This window comes from Colossoma macropomum, unplaced genomic scaffold, assembly GCF_904425465.1.
Source record: "Colossoma macropomum unplaced genomic scaffold, Colossoma_macropomum, whole genome shotgun sequence".
NCBI classification, from domain to species: Eukaryota; Metazoa; Chordata; class Actinopteri; order Characiformes; family Serrasalmidae; genus Colossoma; species Colossoma macropomum.
Window position 1 is genome coordinate 3,517,344 of NW_023494806.1, and position 16,960 is coordinate 3,534,303.

Here is a 16,960-nt window from a genome sequence, read left to right on the forward strand (position 1 = left end):
TCTTTCTTTGTAAGACTTTCTAAGACCTTATTAATACCAGCTGCGATGCTATTTAAAATGACTCAACAAAGACTGAATTTTGGCAACAATTTGGCCACAAACACTTAGAAAAATTTGTATTAGCTGTTTAACGAGCAAACATACAAAAACATTCCCATAGAGCAGGGTGCCAAATTCTGGTCCTGGAGATCTACTGCCCTGGAAAGTTCAGATCCAACACACCTGGCTTTATTATTCAGACAGCCTGAAGGCCTTCACTAACCGGATCAGGTGTTAGATTAAGTACAAACTAAACCCTGCAGGGCGGCAGATCTCTGAGACCATTATTGAGCATTAGTGTTTTGAGCTTGTGTTGTTTCCATAAAACCTATAACTCCGTCTCCGTTAATGTGTTTCCTGCTTTCTTTTATTTCGTCTCAACATGCATTTTCACATTTCACTTGGGATACAATATGAAAAATAATCATGGGAAATAACTGCAGTCAGCTTAAATGACCGACAATATAAAATAACTGATTTTTTTTCAAATAATTGTGATCAGGTGGTTATGGAGTACTTGGGACAGGCCTATCCAGTACAAAACTACTAACTAAGTAAATATATCTTGGTTCATCAACTGTATTTAGGGTAAATTAGTTTTTTTGATAAATCACTTGTTTATATAGACGATGCTACTTTTCCTGTGTAAGAAATTCTGGATGAATTAGAGACACAGTACAGTACATCCTGAGAAATACCTTAAGTTTAAGAATTTTAAGGCTTTGAAAGGTCTAACACACACACAAACACACATAGGTGCACTTTGTAGTTCTACAATTACAGACTGTAGTCCATCTGTTTCTTCAGTGGTCAGGACCCCCATGGACCCTCACAGAGCAGGTACTACTTGGGTGGTGGATCATTCTCAGCACTGCAGTAACACTGACGTGGTGGTGGAGTTTTTAAACACTGTGTCCACTCTATTAGACACTCCTACCTTGTCAGGCCACCTTGTAGATGTAAAGTCAGAGACGATAGCTCATCTGCTGCTGCACAGTTTGTGTTGGTCATCCTCTAGTCCTTCATCAGTGGTCACAGGACGCTGCCCACAGCAGAGTTAAAAACTCCAGCAGCACTGCTGTGTCTGATCCACTCAGACCAGCACAACACACACTAACACACCACCACCACGTCAGTGTTACTGCAGTGCTGAGAATGATCCACCACCAAAATAGTACCTGCTCTGTGAGGGTCCATGGGGGTCCTGACCACTGAAGAACAGGGTAAAAGGGGGCTAACAAAGTAGAGAAACAGATGGACTACAGTCTGTAACTGTAGAACTACAAAGTGCACCTATATAGTAAGTGGAGCTGATAAAATGGACAGTGAGTGTAGAAACAAAGAGGTGGTCATAATGTTATGTCTCATCGATGTGTGTATATTTAAACCTTTTAAAGATTTAGAATCATTAAATTAAACTTCAGGCATTTTTCAGGATCTGTAAATATAAACTGCACTCTACACTGGCCTGAACACCTAAATTGCTGGTCAGAATCCCCAACGTTCTCAAAGATCTTCATCTCCTTCTTACCAACAGACTCATCCTTGCACACCTCCACCTTGGCTTTGACCTGGCCTAACGCGCCCTGAGCGGTTTCACTCCCCTGGCTCTCCTTCCCCTCTGCAGTCTCAGTCGAGTCCGCCAGGTCCGGGCCGGACTCCTCGTGGGATCCACTAGCCGAGACCTCCTCCGGGGCAGTGGAGTCGGGCTCTTTAGCACTCTCCACACCGTCCGAATCCATCTCCCCAGCCTTGACCGGAGACACCGTGTTGGGGGTAACCTCTCCGTTTTGCTCCCTTTCTTCCTGTTCCTTCATCTTCTTGTAGTGCAAACAGGGAATGCTACTGGTAGGAGGGTCGTGTTTCTGAAATAGGAGAAATGAGAGGCATGTAACTCAAAAGCAATGGCGGGGTGCAGTGACACTGACCTGTGTCATACAAACACAGTCAAATATTAATAAGTCATGCAGCAAAATTAAAGGACAAAGAAAATTTCATGGGCAAACTTTTTCCTTTTGAAGCAAAGAACCAAGTTACTCATGGTATTACTCCCTTGATCCTTCTGAGCTATGTTAAATGGCATGGCACTAGAGTTTAAGGGTATATAATATTTCAATATCTGAGAACATTTTCACGATATTTTGTTTTTCTGAGGTTTGATAAGTTGGAACAAAGAAAAAAAAAAGGACCAGTGGTGTCACATTTAAAAAAATACTATCAATGCAATGATTTTTATTCAACAGTTCACATTCTGCTGCACTAAACCCAGTTAAACAGGGCTAATTATGCTCTCTTTGTAATCGAACATGCAGTTGGTCAGTGTTCTTTATGTACTGACATCCACAATATGCTTAGAAAAGACTATTGTGACAAATATAACAAAAATTGTTAAAATATCATCATACTGCTCACCTCTGCAGGGTACATTACAAGACAGTTTCCTTAAATATGGTTTACACTCATGCTATTAGGTGGCAAACAATGATTTGTTATTCAGTAAATATAATTTTGTATAAATTATAACACCAAAATTAACCACTATCATTTGCTAATCATTAAACGTTTTTTAGAGAACATATCACCTTCATTCTCTCATTACTTATAAATAAACTAACTTAAAAAGCCAACACTTTTTTTAAATTAACTATAAAAAAGGCTAGATAATCCCTAATGGAAATCTCCATCACAAGAATGTGACGCTCGTGCATCCTTTTCCCAAAAATTCATGAAGCCTCTCATTTGGATGCTGTGATGACACACACCCTCCACAGATGTTCACTGTAGTTTCCCAGCTGGTGGTGGAGAATCACAGACCTTGAAGGTCATAAAGGGATTTTAATCCAGCAGTGAGTGATACTGTTTGAGTGTCCTGATCATATATTTCTCATTTATTTATTTATTTAACTATAAATTGGCCTGCAAAGCACTGGAGGACAGCAGTGCCCATTTTGGATCTGATTCCGTCTAAGTTAACAACAATCGTGGCCACCAAAATATTGCCAAGTCGTGGTGAACATCAGTGCAGGTGTGCTCCACGATTATATTCGTAACCTGTTTAGAAACTATGCTTAAGATGCTTTGAGAAAAGAGGCACTGAAATGAACAAATGAGAATATAAATTTCACACGTTAGTCTGCTCATTTTAAATTTTCGAGAAATGACTCGTTTTTTAACTCTAAAATCCCAATCAAGACAAAAACGCTATTAAAATCTGAACAGAGAACGACTTGTGGGTCGAGCCCTTGGGAGAATAAGCCAGACAGGCTGTTTACCCTGATGCTTCCTGTTCCGAGGAAGTATGGTCTGGACCAGGTCACGACCCTGGTCTCCCGGTGGAGGTAGACTGGAATGCCGGAGTTATGGAATGTCATGATCCAGCCGTCAGGAAGAGGCTCTGTGGGTGGACGCCCGCGACCTGCACAGACACACCCAGACCCCCATTTAACATTAACTGGACACGTACGTTCACATTACCAGGTTGAAGAGGCACAAATCTGATTTTTTGCCCTAATGTGACTTAGATCTGATGTTTTCAGAGCTGTGTGGACACAAATCTGATCTTTTCAAATCCGACCTGAGCCATTTTCATATGTGGTTCTAGATCGGATACGTATCCGATTCGTGGCCATTCGACCTTAATGTGATGCTCAGATCGGAATCCATGTGCTTTTCCCCCCACTGAGCGTGTGCCATCATTCAGCATTACCATGGCAACCGTGCTGAACAGAAGTTAAAGCCTGTAAACGGTGGAAAAGCAGCTCATCTCACCTTTTTCTCCTTCGTCTCGCTCTAATAATGAAGCTGAGAGCTGATCAGAGTTAATTATCTTCTCAGCGAAGCTCGTTCTGCTCGTTAGTTTGTGCTGATGATGCACGTGATTCATTCACGTGACGTTACTGAGTAGGACGTGCTCGTGCGGCTCATTTCAGGACGCCGGTTCATCACATTAATGACAGATTTGAGTCACTTAAGGCTTTGTTCACAAAGCAGATAAAAGACGTGTGTCTGTGTGTCAGTGTGAGCAGCAAAAAACACACTGAATCTGACATTTTCAATTCTGATTTGAGAAGCTTTCATATGTGGTACTGACATCCGATACGTATGCGATCTGCAGCAATGTGACTCAGTCTGAACAGCCAGATCGGAATTTATGCAACTTTTACGTCAATCCAACTCAACATTAGTCATAATTTCGCGCTGCTGAGACCTCAAACATTTAGGCTGATATTTCTGTACAAAAAAAAAAAATTAGAAAAGACTTTTCGCAACCACTCCATGTTCAGAGATTTTGAAAGAAATGTCTGAATGCGGCCGCAGGAGAACGAGGCTGCAGCGTCAAAGAACAGTTAAAAGTCTGAAAGCAAAGTTTAAAGAATCTGAGGAAACGAACCAAAGAAGTGACCGCGCCCTTTTTACGGCTCGAACACATTCTGGGTGATGAGCCCAGCTGTCAGTCAGTGAAGCTTCATGATGGCTCCTGTGATGCTGGTGAAGATGAAGCTGATCCTCCGGGAGCGACTGGCGTTCGTTGGCCATCATGATTGTTTACCTCTGGATGAGCCGCGTGAAGCTCTGTTCTTCTGCACATGCGGGTCGGTTTAGGAGCTGATCTGTTCAGACTGATGTCACATATAGATCACATTTAAAAGATAATGTGAACAGCCGAACAAAAAAATGGATGTGGTGAGAAAATCAGATTTGGGCCACCTGCTCTGTGAACACAGCCTTACCTAAAGGAGTGTGAACCGTCGTGTCAGAAACATCAGATCGGAGCAAAAAATCGGATTTGTGCAATAAGGCATGTAACGTGAACACAGCCGAATAATTTAGTGACCCTTATTAGTCCCACAATGGGGAAATTTCACCGCCACATTTTACCCCAGCCGTGCAGTCAAACACCACATACACACTCATAAACACACACACACACACACACACACTAGGGGGCAGTGAGTACACTTGCCCGGAGCGGTGGGCAGCCCAATCCGCAGCGCCCGGGGAACAGTTGGGGGTTAGGTGCTTTGCTCAAGGGCACCTCAGTCACGTACTGTCGGCTCAGGGGATCGAACTGGCGACCTTCCAGTCACAAGGCTGGTTCCCTAACCTCCAGCCCACGACTGCCCCATGACAGACCTCCGGTTGATTTCGAAATCCAGTATTAACATTAGAATCCCTAAACTGTTTTTCATTATGGGAAATGATCACTATTGCATCCTGTAGTTAACCAAGGATTTACCTTCGTTTCACCCTACACACATTTTCCCCCCTAAGCATCATGGTGTCATGTGAATTACAAGGTTAATTAGCCAAAATGGGAATACTGCTGTTTACACATGCTACGGGCAAGCAAAACAAGCTATGCTATGCGTTTACTTGACATCATAAGACTGGCAATCTCATCAAAATGGCTTTGACAGAAGCAGACTACAGCTGGAGTAGCTGGTGTCATTGTAATAGCAGTGTACAATACATAGTGTAGGCTTGCATTTAGCTTGTGTGTAGTAATGCTTACATTGAGTATTTAACGACCTCATAATTCAGAGGATTCAGAGACGTTCAAGGGAAAGCAAACGTACTATATCTTTATCGTAGGTGAAAAATAGGGCAGATTTACGTAAACGGCATTTTTTTTTCCCCCCACAGACAAAACAGCTTAGACTGTACTCATAAAACTGACGCTGAACAGCTATTTAGATAAAGATCAGAATATTTAAAATTTGTACTTCATACTATTGACTTCATACTTCATACTACTACAATTAGTTGCAGGATGCATTTTGATGCACTGTAGGTCTTTGTGTTTGCATTCTTTTATAGCACCAGGCATAAAAACTCACGAGGAGAGAAAAGGGTTTAAAAGCCATCCCCTGGAGCAGAGTCTGGCATTATAAATTAGAGCGTCATTAAAAATTCCTCCTATGAGAAATTCTGGCGCACTGAGAGACTAAAACACAGTTACAATTACGCAAATACGAGTTACAACGCTGTGCAAACCTGCACCTGCATGACCTGACCCTCCTGATGATGCTGCTGCTGCACAGACTCAAACTATTTAATCACAGCCATTGCATCTCCTGCTTTTCTGTATTTTAATATTTACCCTACTGCTAGAACCTGATTCATCTTGCTCATGTTGTTATTTTGCTATCCCGTGTGGACCAGAGGAGGATGGTTTCCCCTTTAGAGTCTTGGTTCCTCTCAAGGTTTCTTCCTCTTGCTCTTAGGGAGCTTTTCCTTGCCACTGTTGCCATTGGCGAGGCTCAGGGGGGCTCGGATCCGGATTTTCCTGCTTTGAGACAGCGCCATAAACAAACCTTGACAAGTTACATCCATATATTATACTGTTTTCTATGCATTTTGATTTATGTGCTAATAATCAGGGGCCGTATTACAGAAACTTCCTATCTTTTTGTCTTAAGATATGATGGGTCAAGATAAGGTTTTTCACAATTTTTCACAAATTCGTATTACAGAAGCAAATCCGATCTTAATTTAAGAATCTTTTCTCAAGTTAGGAAATCTTAACTTACTCAATTGAAGTTGACAATCAACTGTCGTGCCTGTTACCTAGCAACGGACCATACATGCACAGCTGAAACAAACACGCAATCAAGTTAGTTAGACAGACAGCTAACGTTAGCCACTGTTACCGGTGTAAAGAAAGTCAAATAAAGTGCGATAAACAAAGTTAAGAATATTGTGCCAGTGTTTTGTGCTGTTTATCAGAGCACCCTCAGTTTCAGTCTCCATTTCCCAAACGCTTTAGCCGAGCGCGCTAACGTTATTCCTCCTAATAAACAGACACACGTTCGGCTCTGTCTTCTCATTATTCTATTCATAAAACTATTCTGAGTTTTCAAAAAACGCTGTTTAAAAAAATAACCTCACAAGTCAAATCACCGTTTTCAGTGTAGATAAATGTAGCGTCATTATGCTGGTTATAGTGAACTGTGCTGCCTGTCACTGCATAAAACAATAGAAACAAAGGATTAAAACAAAAGTTAGAACATCTTAAAGTTTGGACAGAATTTAGGAGATTTAGTCTATTTAGGATGTTTCTGTATTGTCATTTTCTTATCTGCAAATAAGAGAAGATTATAGATTTAAGGACTGTTGTTCTGTAACGGCTTCTGTCCTAAACTCAGTCTTAACTGAAGTTGCCATGACAACAAAGCAGATAAGCTATGATCTCAGACTTAAGAATTTTCTGTAATACGGCCCCTGTCGAATAACACACCAAGGTCAAAATGTCAGTGCATGCAAAATTTGGCAGACATCTCCTTTTGACACACCACAGCTATTATAGCTCAAGGCTCTTCTAAAAACTACACAGGCTCTGTAAGGCGTGTGCTATGTTGGGGGTGGGGGGGGTTCTCTCAGTATCTCTCTACCCCCTGATCTCCTCCCAATTCCTAAAATTAGAATCCCTTCAGATCTACACAACTGCAAGTGGCTCAATCAACATTAAAAGTGGCTAATTTCGCTGAAGAGTTTGCAAGTATGATTAAATGAGCCTCGCAGCTCCAGTGCAAAACTAAAGAAGCAGATACGTCTTGGTTGATTGACTACAGTCGGAGGAAATTGGGCAAATTTGATTTTCAGTGCACCACGTTTTCAAATTTAGTTACTTCACATAAAAGTAAAAGTAAAAACGCACTGTCATCTGTTTTTTATACATTAAACATACACCAGTCAGGCATAACATTATGACCACCTCCTTGTTTCTACGCTCATTGTCCATTTTATCAGCTCCACTTACTATATAGGTGCACTTTGTAGTTCTACAGTTACAGACTGTAGTCCATCTGTTTCTCTGATACTTTGTTAGCCCCCTTTTACCCTGTTCTTCAGTGGTCAGGACCCCCATGGACCCTCACAGAGCAGGTACGATTTGGGTGGTGGATCATTCTCAGCACTGCAGTAACACTGACGTGGTGGTGGTGTGTTAGTGTGTGTTGTGCTGGTACGAGTGGATCAGACACAGCAGTGCTGCTGGAGTTTTTAAACACTGTCCACTCACTGTCCACTCTATTAGACATTCCTACCTTGTCGGTCCACCTTGTAGATGTAAAGTCAGAGACGACAGCTCATCTGCTGCTGCACAGTTTGTGTTGGTCATCCTCTAGTCCTTCATCAGTGGTCACAGGACGCTGTTGGCCGGATATTTTTGGTTGGTGGTCTATTCTCAGTCCAGCAGTGACACTGAGGTGTTTAAAAACTCCAGCAGCACTGCTGTGTCTGATCCACTCAGACCAGCACAACACACACTAACACACCACCACCATGTCAGTGTTACTGCAGTGCTGAGAATGACCCACCACCCAAATAGTACCTGCTCTGTGAGGGTCCATGGGGGTCCTGACCACTGAACAACAGGGTAAAAGGGGGCTAACAAAGTATGCAGAGAAACAGATGGACTACAGTCTGTAACTGTAGAACTACAAAGTGCACCTATATAGTAAGACAATGAGCATAGAAACGAGGATCATAATGTTATGCCTGATTGATGTATCCCGGCAGCTCAGATAAGTAGCGGCAAAAGAACTACATTTAAAGTCATATGCAAAAGTTTGGGCACCCTGACCAAAGAACATTTTGTTGATTTTCTAAGTAAAACTAAGTGAACACATCCCCTATAGCCCATGAGTCAAACACAAGGCCAGCAGGCCAGATCAAGCCTGCACAAGTATTTTAACCTGTTTCATAATGTGCTGCACTACAGTCCCCAGCATGCACTGCAACATAATGTGTGCTCTGACTCTCCTACCCCAACTACAGTCTATGGGACAGCGGCTACACCTCAGTTCTACACAATTAAACCAAATTAAACACTTAACGTCAGCTCAGCAGCTCAGAAACTGAGCCCAAGTATATTAATGAACATGCAGCAAAGAAAATATGCCAGGAGTCTAGTTCAAGCAGATAGACAGGTTTAAAAGACTGAGCTCCTTTACATATATTAAATATTTCAAGTATTCATGTAATATTTCAAGGTCTACTACAAGTGTATATATTTTACTGCTGAAGTTTTTGCGTATTTTGAATAAACAATGGCCAGTTTGCGTTACAGCACAACATTAATTACCAATGAAATAAAAACATGTTTTTCTCTGGTCCACAGATTTGATGAGATTTTTTAATACAGCCCCTTTTGTGTTTGGGTTTGAGACACTTCTGCACATTTTAATGCACAATAACTGTTTATTTACTGAAATTAGCATTCTGGGAAAAAAGTAAAACATAAAATATGGCCTGCAAAAGTTACGGCACATTTTAAAAGTTGCGTATAAATTTTACTATTTATTTATTTCAATATTTAAGTGTGATCTTTGTAGAGGCTGCGTATAAACAAAGATAGCAAATGTTTTGACACAAATTTCTGGCATTACAAGCTACTTAACGAATCCCTGCTTGTGCTTTCAGTGCCCGCCGCTCCATTAGTTAAAACTCCTGCAGAGACATGACTCACTCTTAAGAACGGTCTTAATTTTGGTCATCATGGGCTGGACGCCTGTCTCCCCGTCAGACTGGTGATCGCTGTCTCCTGCATATTTATCTTCGGCCAGGCGCATCTTCTTGGGCACGGGCATGCCTTCCTCCAACAGCGCATCTACATCATTGTCAAAGTCCTCCTGGAAGAGAGCGCTGGTTAGTGATGAGCACGGCCCAACGACTGAGCTGGGAGCAGAGGATTTGAATCAAGACCACTTGTGTAGTTTCAATTCAAAACGTTCACTCGATTGACCTCCATGTAGAACAGCGCTCCGAGAGTGAGGCCCTCGCTGATGGCAGCACAACGTTGGTTAAATGATGGTTAGTGACAAGCAGGGCGGCCGCGATTACTTGATTAAAAAAAAATATATATAGAAATAAACATAAATAATTAACATCACTGAATAACACTCATCCTTCCCTAAAGCTCTGCCTTAAAGGGAATGATGTGAAACGCTCTGTTCTAGAGAAACTTACCGAGTCAGAACTGTTCACAGTGGTGGTGATAGGAACCAGACGTCCACCTCTAAAAGCTCCCTCACATGAAATGGTTATGAATTCACTGCCTGATGTCTGAGACACTGAGCGCATTTACATGCACTCAGTAATCCAATCATAATCAGATTTCTGCAGTTATCTAACTATTGAAATGGTCATGTAAACAGCATATTCTGATTTCTTAGATCAGAGTAAGGTCTAGACATCCGATTAAGAAATCTGATAAAGAGGCTGGATTTTAGTAATCAGATTTCTCAGTGCTGTAAACTCTTACTCTGATTTCTTTCAGGGTCCTCAGTCTGAGCATGTGCGAAAACAGACGGCGGTACCGGAAATAAGCGAGCCGCGTCGCCGCGAGACGCAGCAAAACACTTTTGGAGCGACGCTGAAACCGAATACATGCTTGACGAAATGATGAATTAAAATATTCTTCATCTTCTAGACGATGTTTGTTCATATTTTCAGGTAAAGCGGCTCAATGTTTTTAAAAAAGCTCGAGTTTTACGTTATGTTTATGTCACGTCTTCCTCTGTGAGTTTACTGGCTGGTTGTAAAGCAGAAATCTGATTATTGTCTGGCTCATGTAGACCTGGAGTTTCACCATTATCTGATAACTGAAGTGCATGTAAACGCGTTGATCAGATTACTGACAAAATCTGCTTTTCTGCAGTTTCGGATTATTAAGTGCATGTAAACGAACTCAATGTTTCAAAATATTTTTGGTCTATAACACATTTTAATCAATTTATTTTAATCCAGTTACAGTGGAGGGATATGTGCAGGGTGTTGTGAGGCAAAATAGTCCCCAAAGAAAACATTTTTTTTTCAGATTTTCCACTATTTTACCATCATCAACATCACATATAAAACTCGTAACACCTGGTTTTGGACAGTAAATAAAATAGCAATGTTTTTGAACCATAACTTCTTTTTCTCTCACACTCTCACTGCGTGAACTGCTGCCCTCTTCAGGACAAGTTATGAACGACGTGGGTTGGACATCACTCTGAAAATGTTTGCGAAAAATAGCCAACGGAAATATGTTGATTTTTTTATTGCTGAAATGATTAATAACGTTGAATAATTGTTTATTAAAGGATCTGACTGAGTTCTGCTTCGTCATTAAGCTGCTAGTTTCCCCAAAAGCAGGAGATCCAATTCATTTAAACTGATTTATTTATTTTAATCGAGTAATCGTGACGGCCCTGATGTTCAGGTCACAGCATACAGTGCAGAAATACTACATACTTCACAAATATGGTTCTTTCATGGTTCTTCAGTAAAGAAAATGGTTCTATATAGAACCATGAACACTCAAAGAACTCTTTGCATGATTAAAGGGTTCTTTGCATTGTGAAAAGGCTTTTCAGATGGCAGACTGCTGGAGATTTTTAAAAAGGATTCTATGTATACTCATAAAAAAGATGGTTCTGTAAGGGTTCTGTAGTAAAGACAATGGTTCTAAATAGAACCATGAACACTCAGAAAACCCTTTGCATGATTAAAGGGTTTTTTGCATCATGAAAAGGTTCTTCAGAGTGCTGTAGATGGTTCTATACAGGATCTTTTTTGAGAAGGGTTCTATATATACACTCATAAAAAAGATGGTTCTGCAAGAGTTCTTTTGTAAAGAAAATGGTTCAAAACAGAACAACACTCAGAGAACCCTTTGCATGATTAAAATGTTCTCTGCATCGCAAAAGAGTTCTTCAGATTGTTGGAAAATGTGTTGTATAAGGTTCTATACAGAACCTTTTTGAAAAGCCTTCTTCTATTGTTACAGTATCAAGCTAGTTACAATAGAAGAACCCTTTTTTGGTGCTACATAGAACCCTTTTCATAACGATTCTATTTAAAACCATCTACAGCATATTCTCCATCAATCTGAAGAACCCTTTCATGATATAGTCATTCAAAGGGCTCTTTGAGTGTTAATGGTTTTAAATAGAACCATTTTCTTTACTAAAAAACACTTCAGGAACAATCATTTTTATGTCTAGCACCAAAAAGCGTTCTGCTATTGTTACAATGTCAAGCTTGTTACAATATGAAAACTCTTTTTGGTTCTATATAGAACTATTTTCAAAAAGTTTCTATATAGAACCATATACAGCACATCCTCCATCAATCTGAAGAACCATTTAATCATGCAAAGAGTTCTTTGACTTTATGGCTCTATATACAACCATTTTCTTTACTAAAGAACCTTTGAAGAACCATTATTTTTAAAGTGTAGGGATGCACTGATTGGAGGATTTTGGGCCAATAATCAGTATTTTTATAGACATATCTGCCCATGCAGATACATACACATCTGGAAAATGTAGAAATTCAGACTAGAATCTCCAGTATTAGTGGATATTTTGGCCCAGCAACCAAGCATGGCCTAAACATTCTGCTCTTCCAGAGTAAAATAATTAAATATGGGTTTGAGATATCGGCCTGTCCAGCGCAAATATCGACCGATACTGACATTATTCCAATATCACTGTGCATCCCTAACAGACGTAGGTCATAATGTACAGTGTAAGGCCCAATCTCACTTCACCCCTCGTCCCTACCACTTAGCCCTACCCCTCAGATTTGCGTGTTCTCGTCTAGGGGTAGGGTGTCCCGATTCTTGTTGAGATAGAGGGGTAGGGTGAAGTGTTAGGACTACATGGCCCTCCAAATGGAGGTTTTTCAGAGACTCCAAACAGAGAGACATGAGAAAAAAAGAAAAACCTGAACAAGAGACCAAAGAAACACACAAATGTGAGAATTTTCTCTGTTAAAAATATGATAACCACTGTATTACCTTAGTTTAATGTTTAAAATTTCCCGTTCCACCTTAAATGATACAGCAGTTACATTCTGGTGCCTCACGCGTCAGGCCAGCTGCACCATTTAAGGTGGAATGGGAAAATCTGAACAAGAAGCTGGTGAATATCTGACTTCAGCTTCATATCACTAAAGAATCAGGGGTGGGTGATAATAAATAAAGCTACGTTCACATTACCAACCTCGTTGCTCAAATCCGATCTCTCTGACTCGATGGTTCACACTCGTTTAGGTAAGTGGTTCAAATCTGTCATTAATGTGACGAACCGGCGTCCTGAAATGACCCTCATGCGCACATCCTACTCAGTAACGTCACGTGAATGAATCACTGCATCATCAGCACAAACTAACGAGCAGAACGAGCTTCACTGAGAAGATCATTAACTCTGATCAGCTCTCAGCTTCATTATTAGAGCGAGACGAAGGAGAAAAAGGTGAGATGAGCTGCTTTTCCACCGTTTACAGGCTTTAGCTTCTGTTCTGCGCTGCTGCCATGGTAACGCTGAATGATGGTCACGCGCAATGGAGAAGAAGCACATGAATTCCGATCTGAGCGTCACATTAAGGTCACATGGTCGCGAATCGGATACGTATCCGATCTAGGACCACGTATGAAAGTGGTTCAGGTCGGATTTGAAAAGATCAGATTTGTCCATACAACTCTGAAAACATCAGATCTGAGTCACATTAGGGCAAAAAATCGGATTTGTGCCGCTTCAACCTGGTAATGTGAACGTAGCCTACTTGCCCCCTCTCTGAAGATCATATGATGCCCTAAATGTAACTAAAGCCCAGCAGTGAGGAGCTGAACTTTACCCTCCTCTGCTGTCACTGCAGACTGGCAGGGTCGCCTACAGAGCAGCGCTGGTAGCTGTTAATGAAGTGATGCTCTTTTTATTTGAGGGTCCCATTTTGTAGAGAAGATTTCAACCACTACCTGTTGTAACTCAAGGGGCAACACTCGAAAACAAGGGGTAGAGGTATAAATAAGAAATGGGACTGGGCCGAAAACCGTAGTGCAAAATGTAAAGACTAAATCGAATATCTGAAGATTTGGAGGCTAACGAACCAACCAACACCAGAGACGTACCTCGTAGGAGTAACTGAGGTCCTCCTCGTTGGCCTGCTCCTGCTGTACTATCATCTCCGAGGTGAACTCGCTCTGCTCGCCGTCGTCCGCTTCCAGAAAGTTCTCGGTGAAATCCTCCAGCTCGTCCAGCACGGCGAACTCGACTTTGTTCTCCTGGTCGGCCTCGGGTTCTTCGCTCTTTCTATCTAGGCCGAGGGCGCGGCCGCCCGCGCCTGAGCTGGCCTGTCCCGCTGCCTGCCCTAGGCCGTCATGCACCTGACCGTTCCCTAGGTCCTGCTCTCCATCGCCTATCTGCCCTAAGCCTGTGTACAGAACCTTCCTGTCTTTGCTTTTGCTGCTGTCGCTGCCGAAGCTGACGCTGATCTTAACGTCTCTGAGGAGCTTAAGGTCGGGGAGGAATTTGGTGACGGGGGGCGCGTGGCGGGCGGTTCTAGGGCACGAGCCGCTGGGGTCACCGGAGTCGTCGGCCGCGCAGCGGCTGCTAAAGGACGCGGAGCCCTTGGTAAGAAGCAAGCTTGGCACGTCCCTGTCCTCTGCCGGGGTGAGCGCGGGTCCATCACCACCAGAGCTAACGTCCATTTCCTCGGCGTCACTGGACGTTTGCAGGGGAGGTGGTGGAGGTGCTTTACACGTACCGTTCCCCGACCCTTCGGCATCGGGGGGCTCCAGCGGGAGAGGGGGCAAGAACTCACTGAAATCCATTGTCCAATTTCTAATAAAAACCCAAAATGTCTTGACGAAATGCCTAGGGATAATTGAACGCCGTAGCCTGGGAGATACCTGCCTCGCGTATTAATCTAATAATGTATTAAAACTAATAATTAACGGCCCAACTACACAGCTAAGAACATCACACGGCTTTTAAAACAAAACGCTCATGTGCAGATCAGTGTTGAATACGCTAAGCTGACTACATTGTTCTTTTCATTAATGTAGACAGCTTTTTAGAAATCACTGTCTCAATTATTGGAAATCACAATGCATTCAGCTTAAACCTTGCCCACTTCTACGCACTGTCCATCCTCGCAGGCCGAGTCTTCTGCCAGAGCTGGAAGAGGTCAAACGAGAGGAGAGAAGAGGTCAACATGCTACAGGACACACCATTCAGTTATCAATACACTGCCCTTTCTTTAATGATGGAACTGACTGCATAAGTTAATCGATAACACAAATGCAGTACTGGTAAATATCTTGTGCACGGCTCCAGATCTGACTGGCCATTACAGACTTAAGAAGCTAATGTTTCAGAACAAGGCTGCCCAAATTTGAGGACATCTGATTTAATACCCTTAAATAAATTCCTAAATATTTTCCTTTTAAATATTTTAGTTTAAAATAATGCTATAAAATACTTCTATTTTACACATATACACTGTTTTGTCTTTTTGGCCCTCGGACCACCACCAATACTACAAAACCAATTATTTGGGCACCCCTGTTCTACCAAGTGAACCTTAAGCAGTGCATCGAACTCATGAAACTACACAACCAGTAAAAATATCTATTGAGTAGAGATTAATAAACAGTTACAGGCTACTTGATTTGATGTTGTTGTAATTTAAAATGAAAGTTGTGTGCTGGACGTTACTGAAAAGAGGCGTATCAATCATAGAAAATGCATATTGTTATATATTAGTACTACATTAACTGTAATACTTTATAATATTACATATTTATATTATTTATACATAACATTTATATATTTATATTACTGAAATAAATCCCTTCAATCAAACTTAACCACTCTGAAAACTTTGAAAAAAGCAGATTAACAACTGAACGTCTACTAATAAAGTCTATATATTGATTTTAACTAAGTAAGCTGCCAATTTTAGGAAGATCGATTCTGAGGTGATATTCCATTTACTGAACTGAAAACTAAATTCTTTGTGGAAAATTCCAGTTTGTTCAAAAATAAGCAAACCTGCCCAAAAATTCTATTATCTTTCACGGTATAAAGAATCATATCAATCATATATTATGACAAACAGTTGTACAGACTGCTTCAGTTGTGTGTTTTGAGAAGTATCGTGAATCGTATCGCATCCTAACATCGAAAATATCGAATCGTTGCCTTACAAATTAAAATCGTATCGGATTTTGTCGAACAACGTGTTGTAAATCCCTAATCAGCAGAAGTAAAAACGACTCTGGACACCAAAATATACCAAAAGTTGTAACACAAATGAACTAACAGCTCAAAGAAAATCTCAAATTTATGTGCTATTTAATTGCTTTGTAAAGCTCAGCCAGACAGCCGTTCAACATATATCACTATCAAACCTGGTTTAGAGGATATTTTAATGATGTATCTCCGAAACGCATCCATACACAGTTTTAAACGAAGTGACTGCATGACGTTTCGTTTATAATTAGCGAGCTGCTAATTAATGATAGAAAGCTAACGGAGCCCAAACCGACATTAGCTGGCTAACATTAGCTCGGACTCGCCAAACTCGACATAAAACGGAGATGACAAGACGATTTGGGCCAAACTAACCCCCAGCAATGCCCTAAATAATGTCTGCGTATGCTTACCCACCTATCTAAACCAGAATGACCAGAGAATCTTCAGGCAATCGCGCTATTTTTCTCGTTTTTGCAGGATTCAGGCGGCCACCCGCCTCGCTCCGCCATCTTCTATCGCCTTGGTAGCAACTCGTGAACGAATCGATCCTTTTCGACCGGATCTTTTCCAATGAATCGGTCGAACCGACTCTTAAATAAAGCGATGACGTTGATCATGTCTTTGTTGTATTGAAGGGCAATCCCACCGATTTTTCCAAAAGATTCTGTATAATTCAGTGTTTGGGATGTAAACAAAGTCGTTCAGAGTGGTTTGATGTCAAATGATTCATTCTAGAGATGCTTACAGACTCTTTACAGTGGTGGTGATAGGAACCAGGAGTCGCCATGACTACAACACAGATATAGACATTTTATTTACTATCCAAAACCACCAGAGAACCTATACGAGTCTTCTGAGTTTTATATGGCATGTTGATGGTGGTAAAATAGTGA

General features: G+C 41.4%; 1 protein-coding gene across 1 annotated transcript in view; it reads right to left on the reverse strand.

Annotated features, from left to right (window-relative positions):
• dgcr8 (DGCR8 microprocessor complex subunit) overlaps positions 1-16,593 on the reverse strand; it is a 28,589-nt gene extending 11,996 nt beyond the window's left edge. Inside the window, exons 1-5 of the mRNA XM_036598327.1 lie at positions 16,482-16,593; positions 13,940-14,987; positions 9,509-9,671; positions 3,312-3,454; positions 1,571-1,904 (exon numbers count right to left, since the gene is read on the reverse strand). Coding sequence (XP_036454220.1) covers positions 1,571-1,904; positions 3,312-3,454; positions 9,509-9,671; positions 13,940-14,641 — 1,342 coding nt within the window. The 5' untranslated portion in view covers positions 14,642-14,987; positions 16,482-16,593. The remainder of the gene's footprint in view (positions 1-1,570; positions 1,905-3,311; positions 3,455-9,508; positions 9,672-13,939; positions 14,988-16,481) is intronic.
• Between the last annotated feature and the right edge of the window lie 367 nt (positions 16,594-16,960).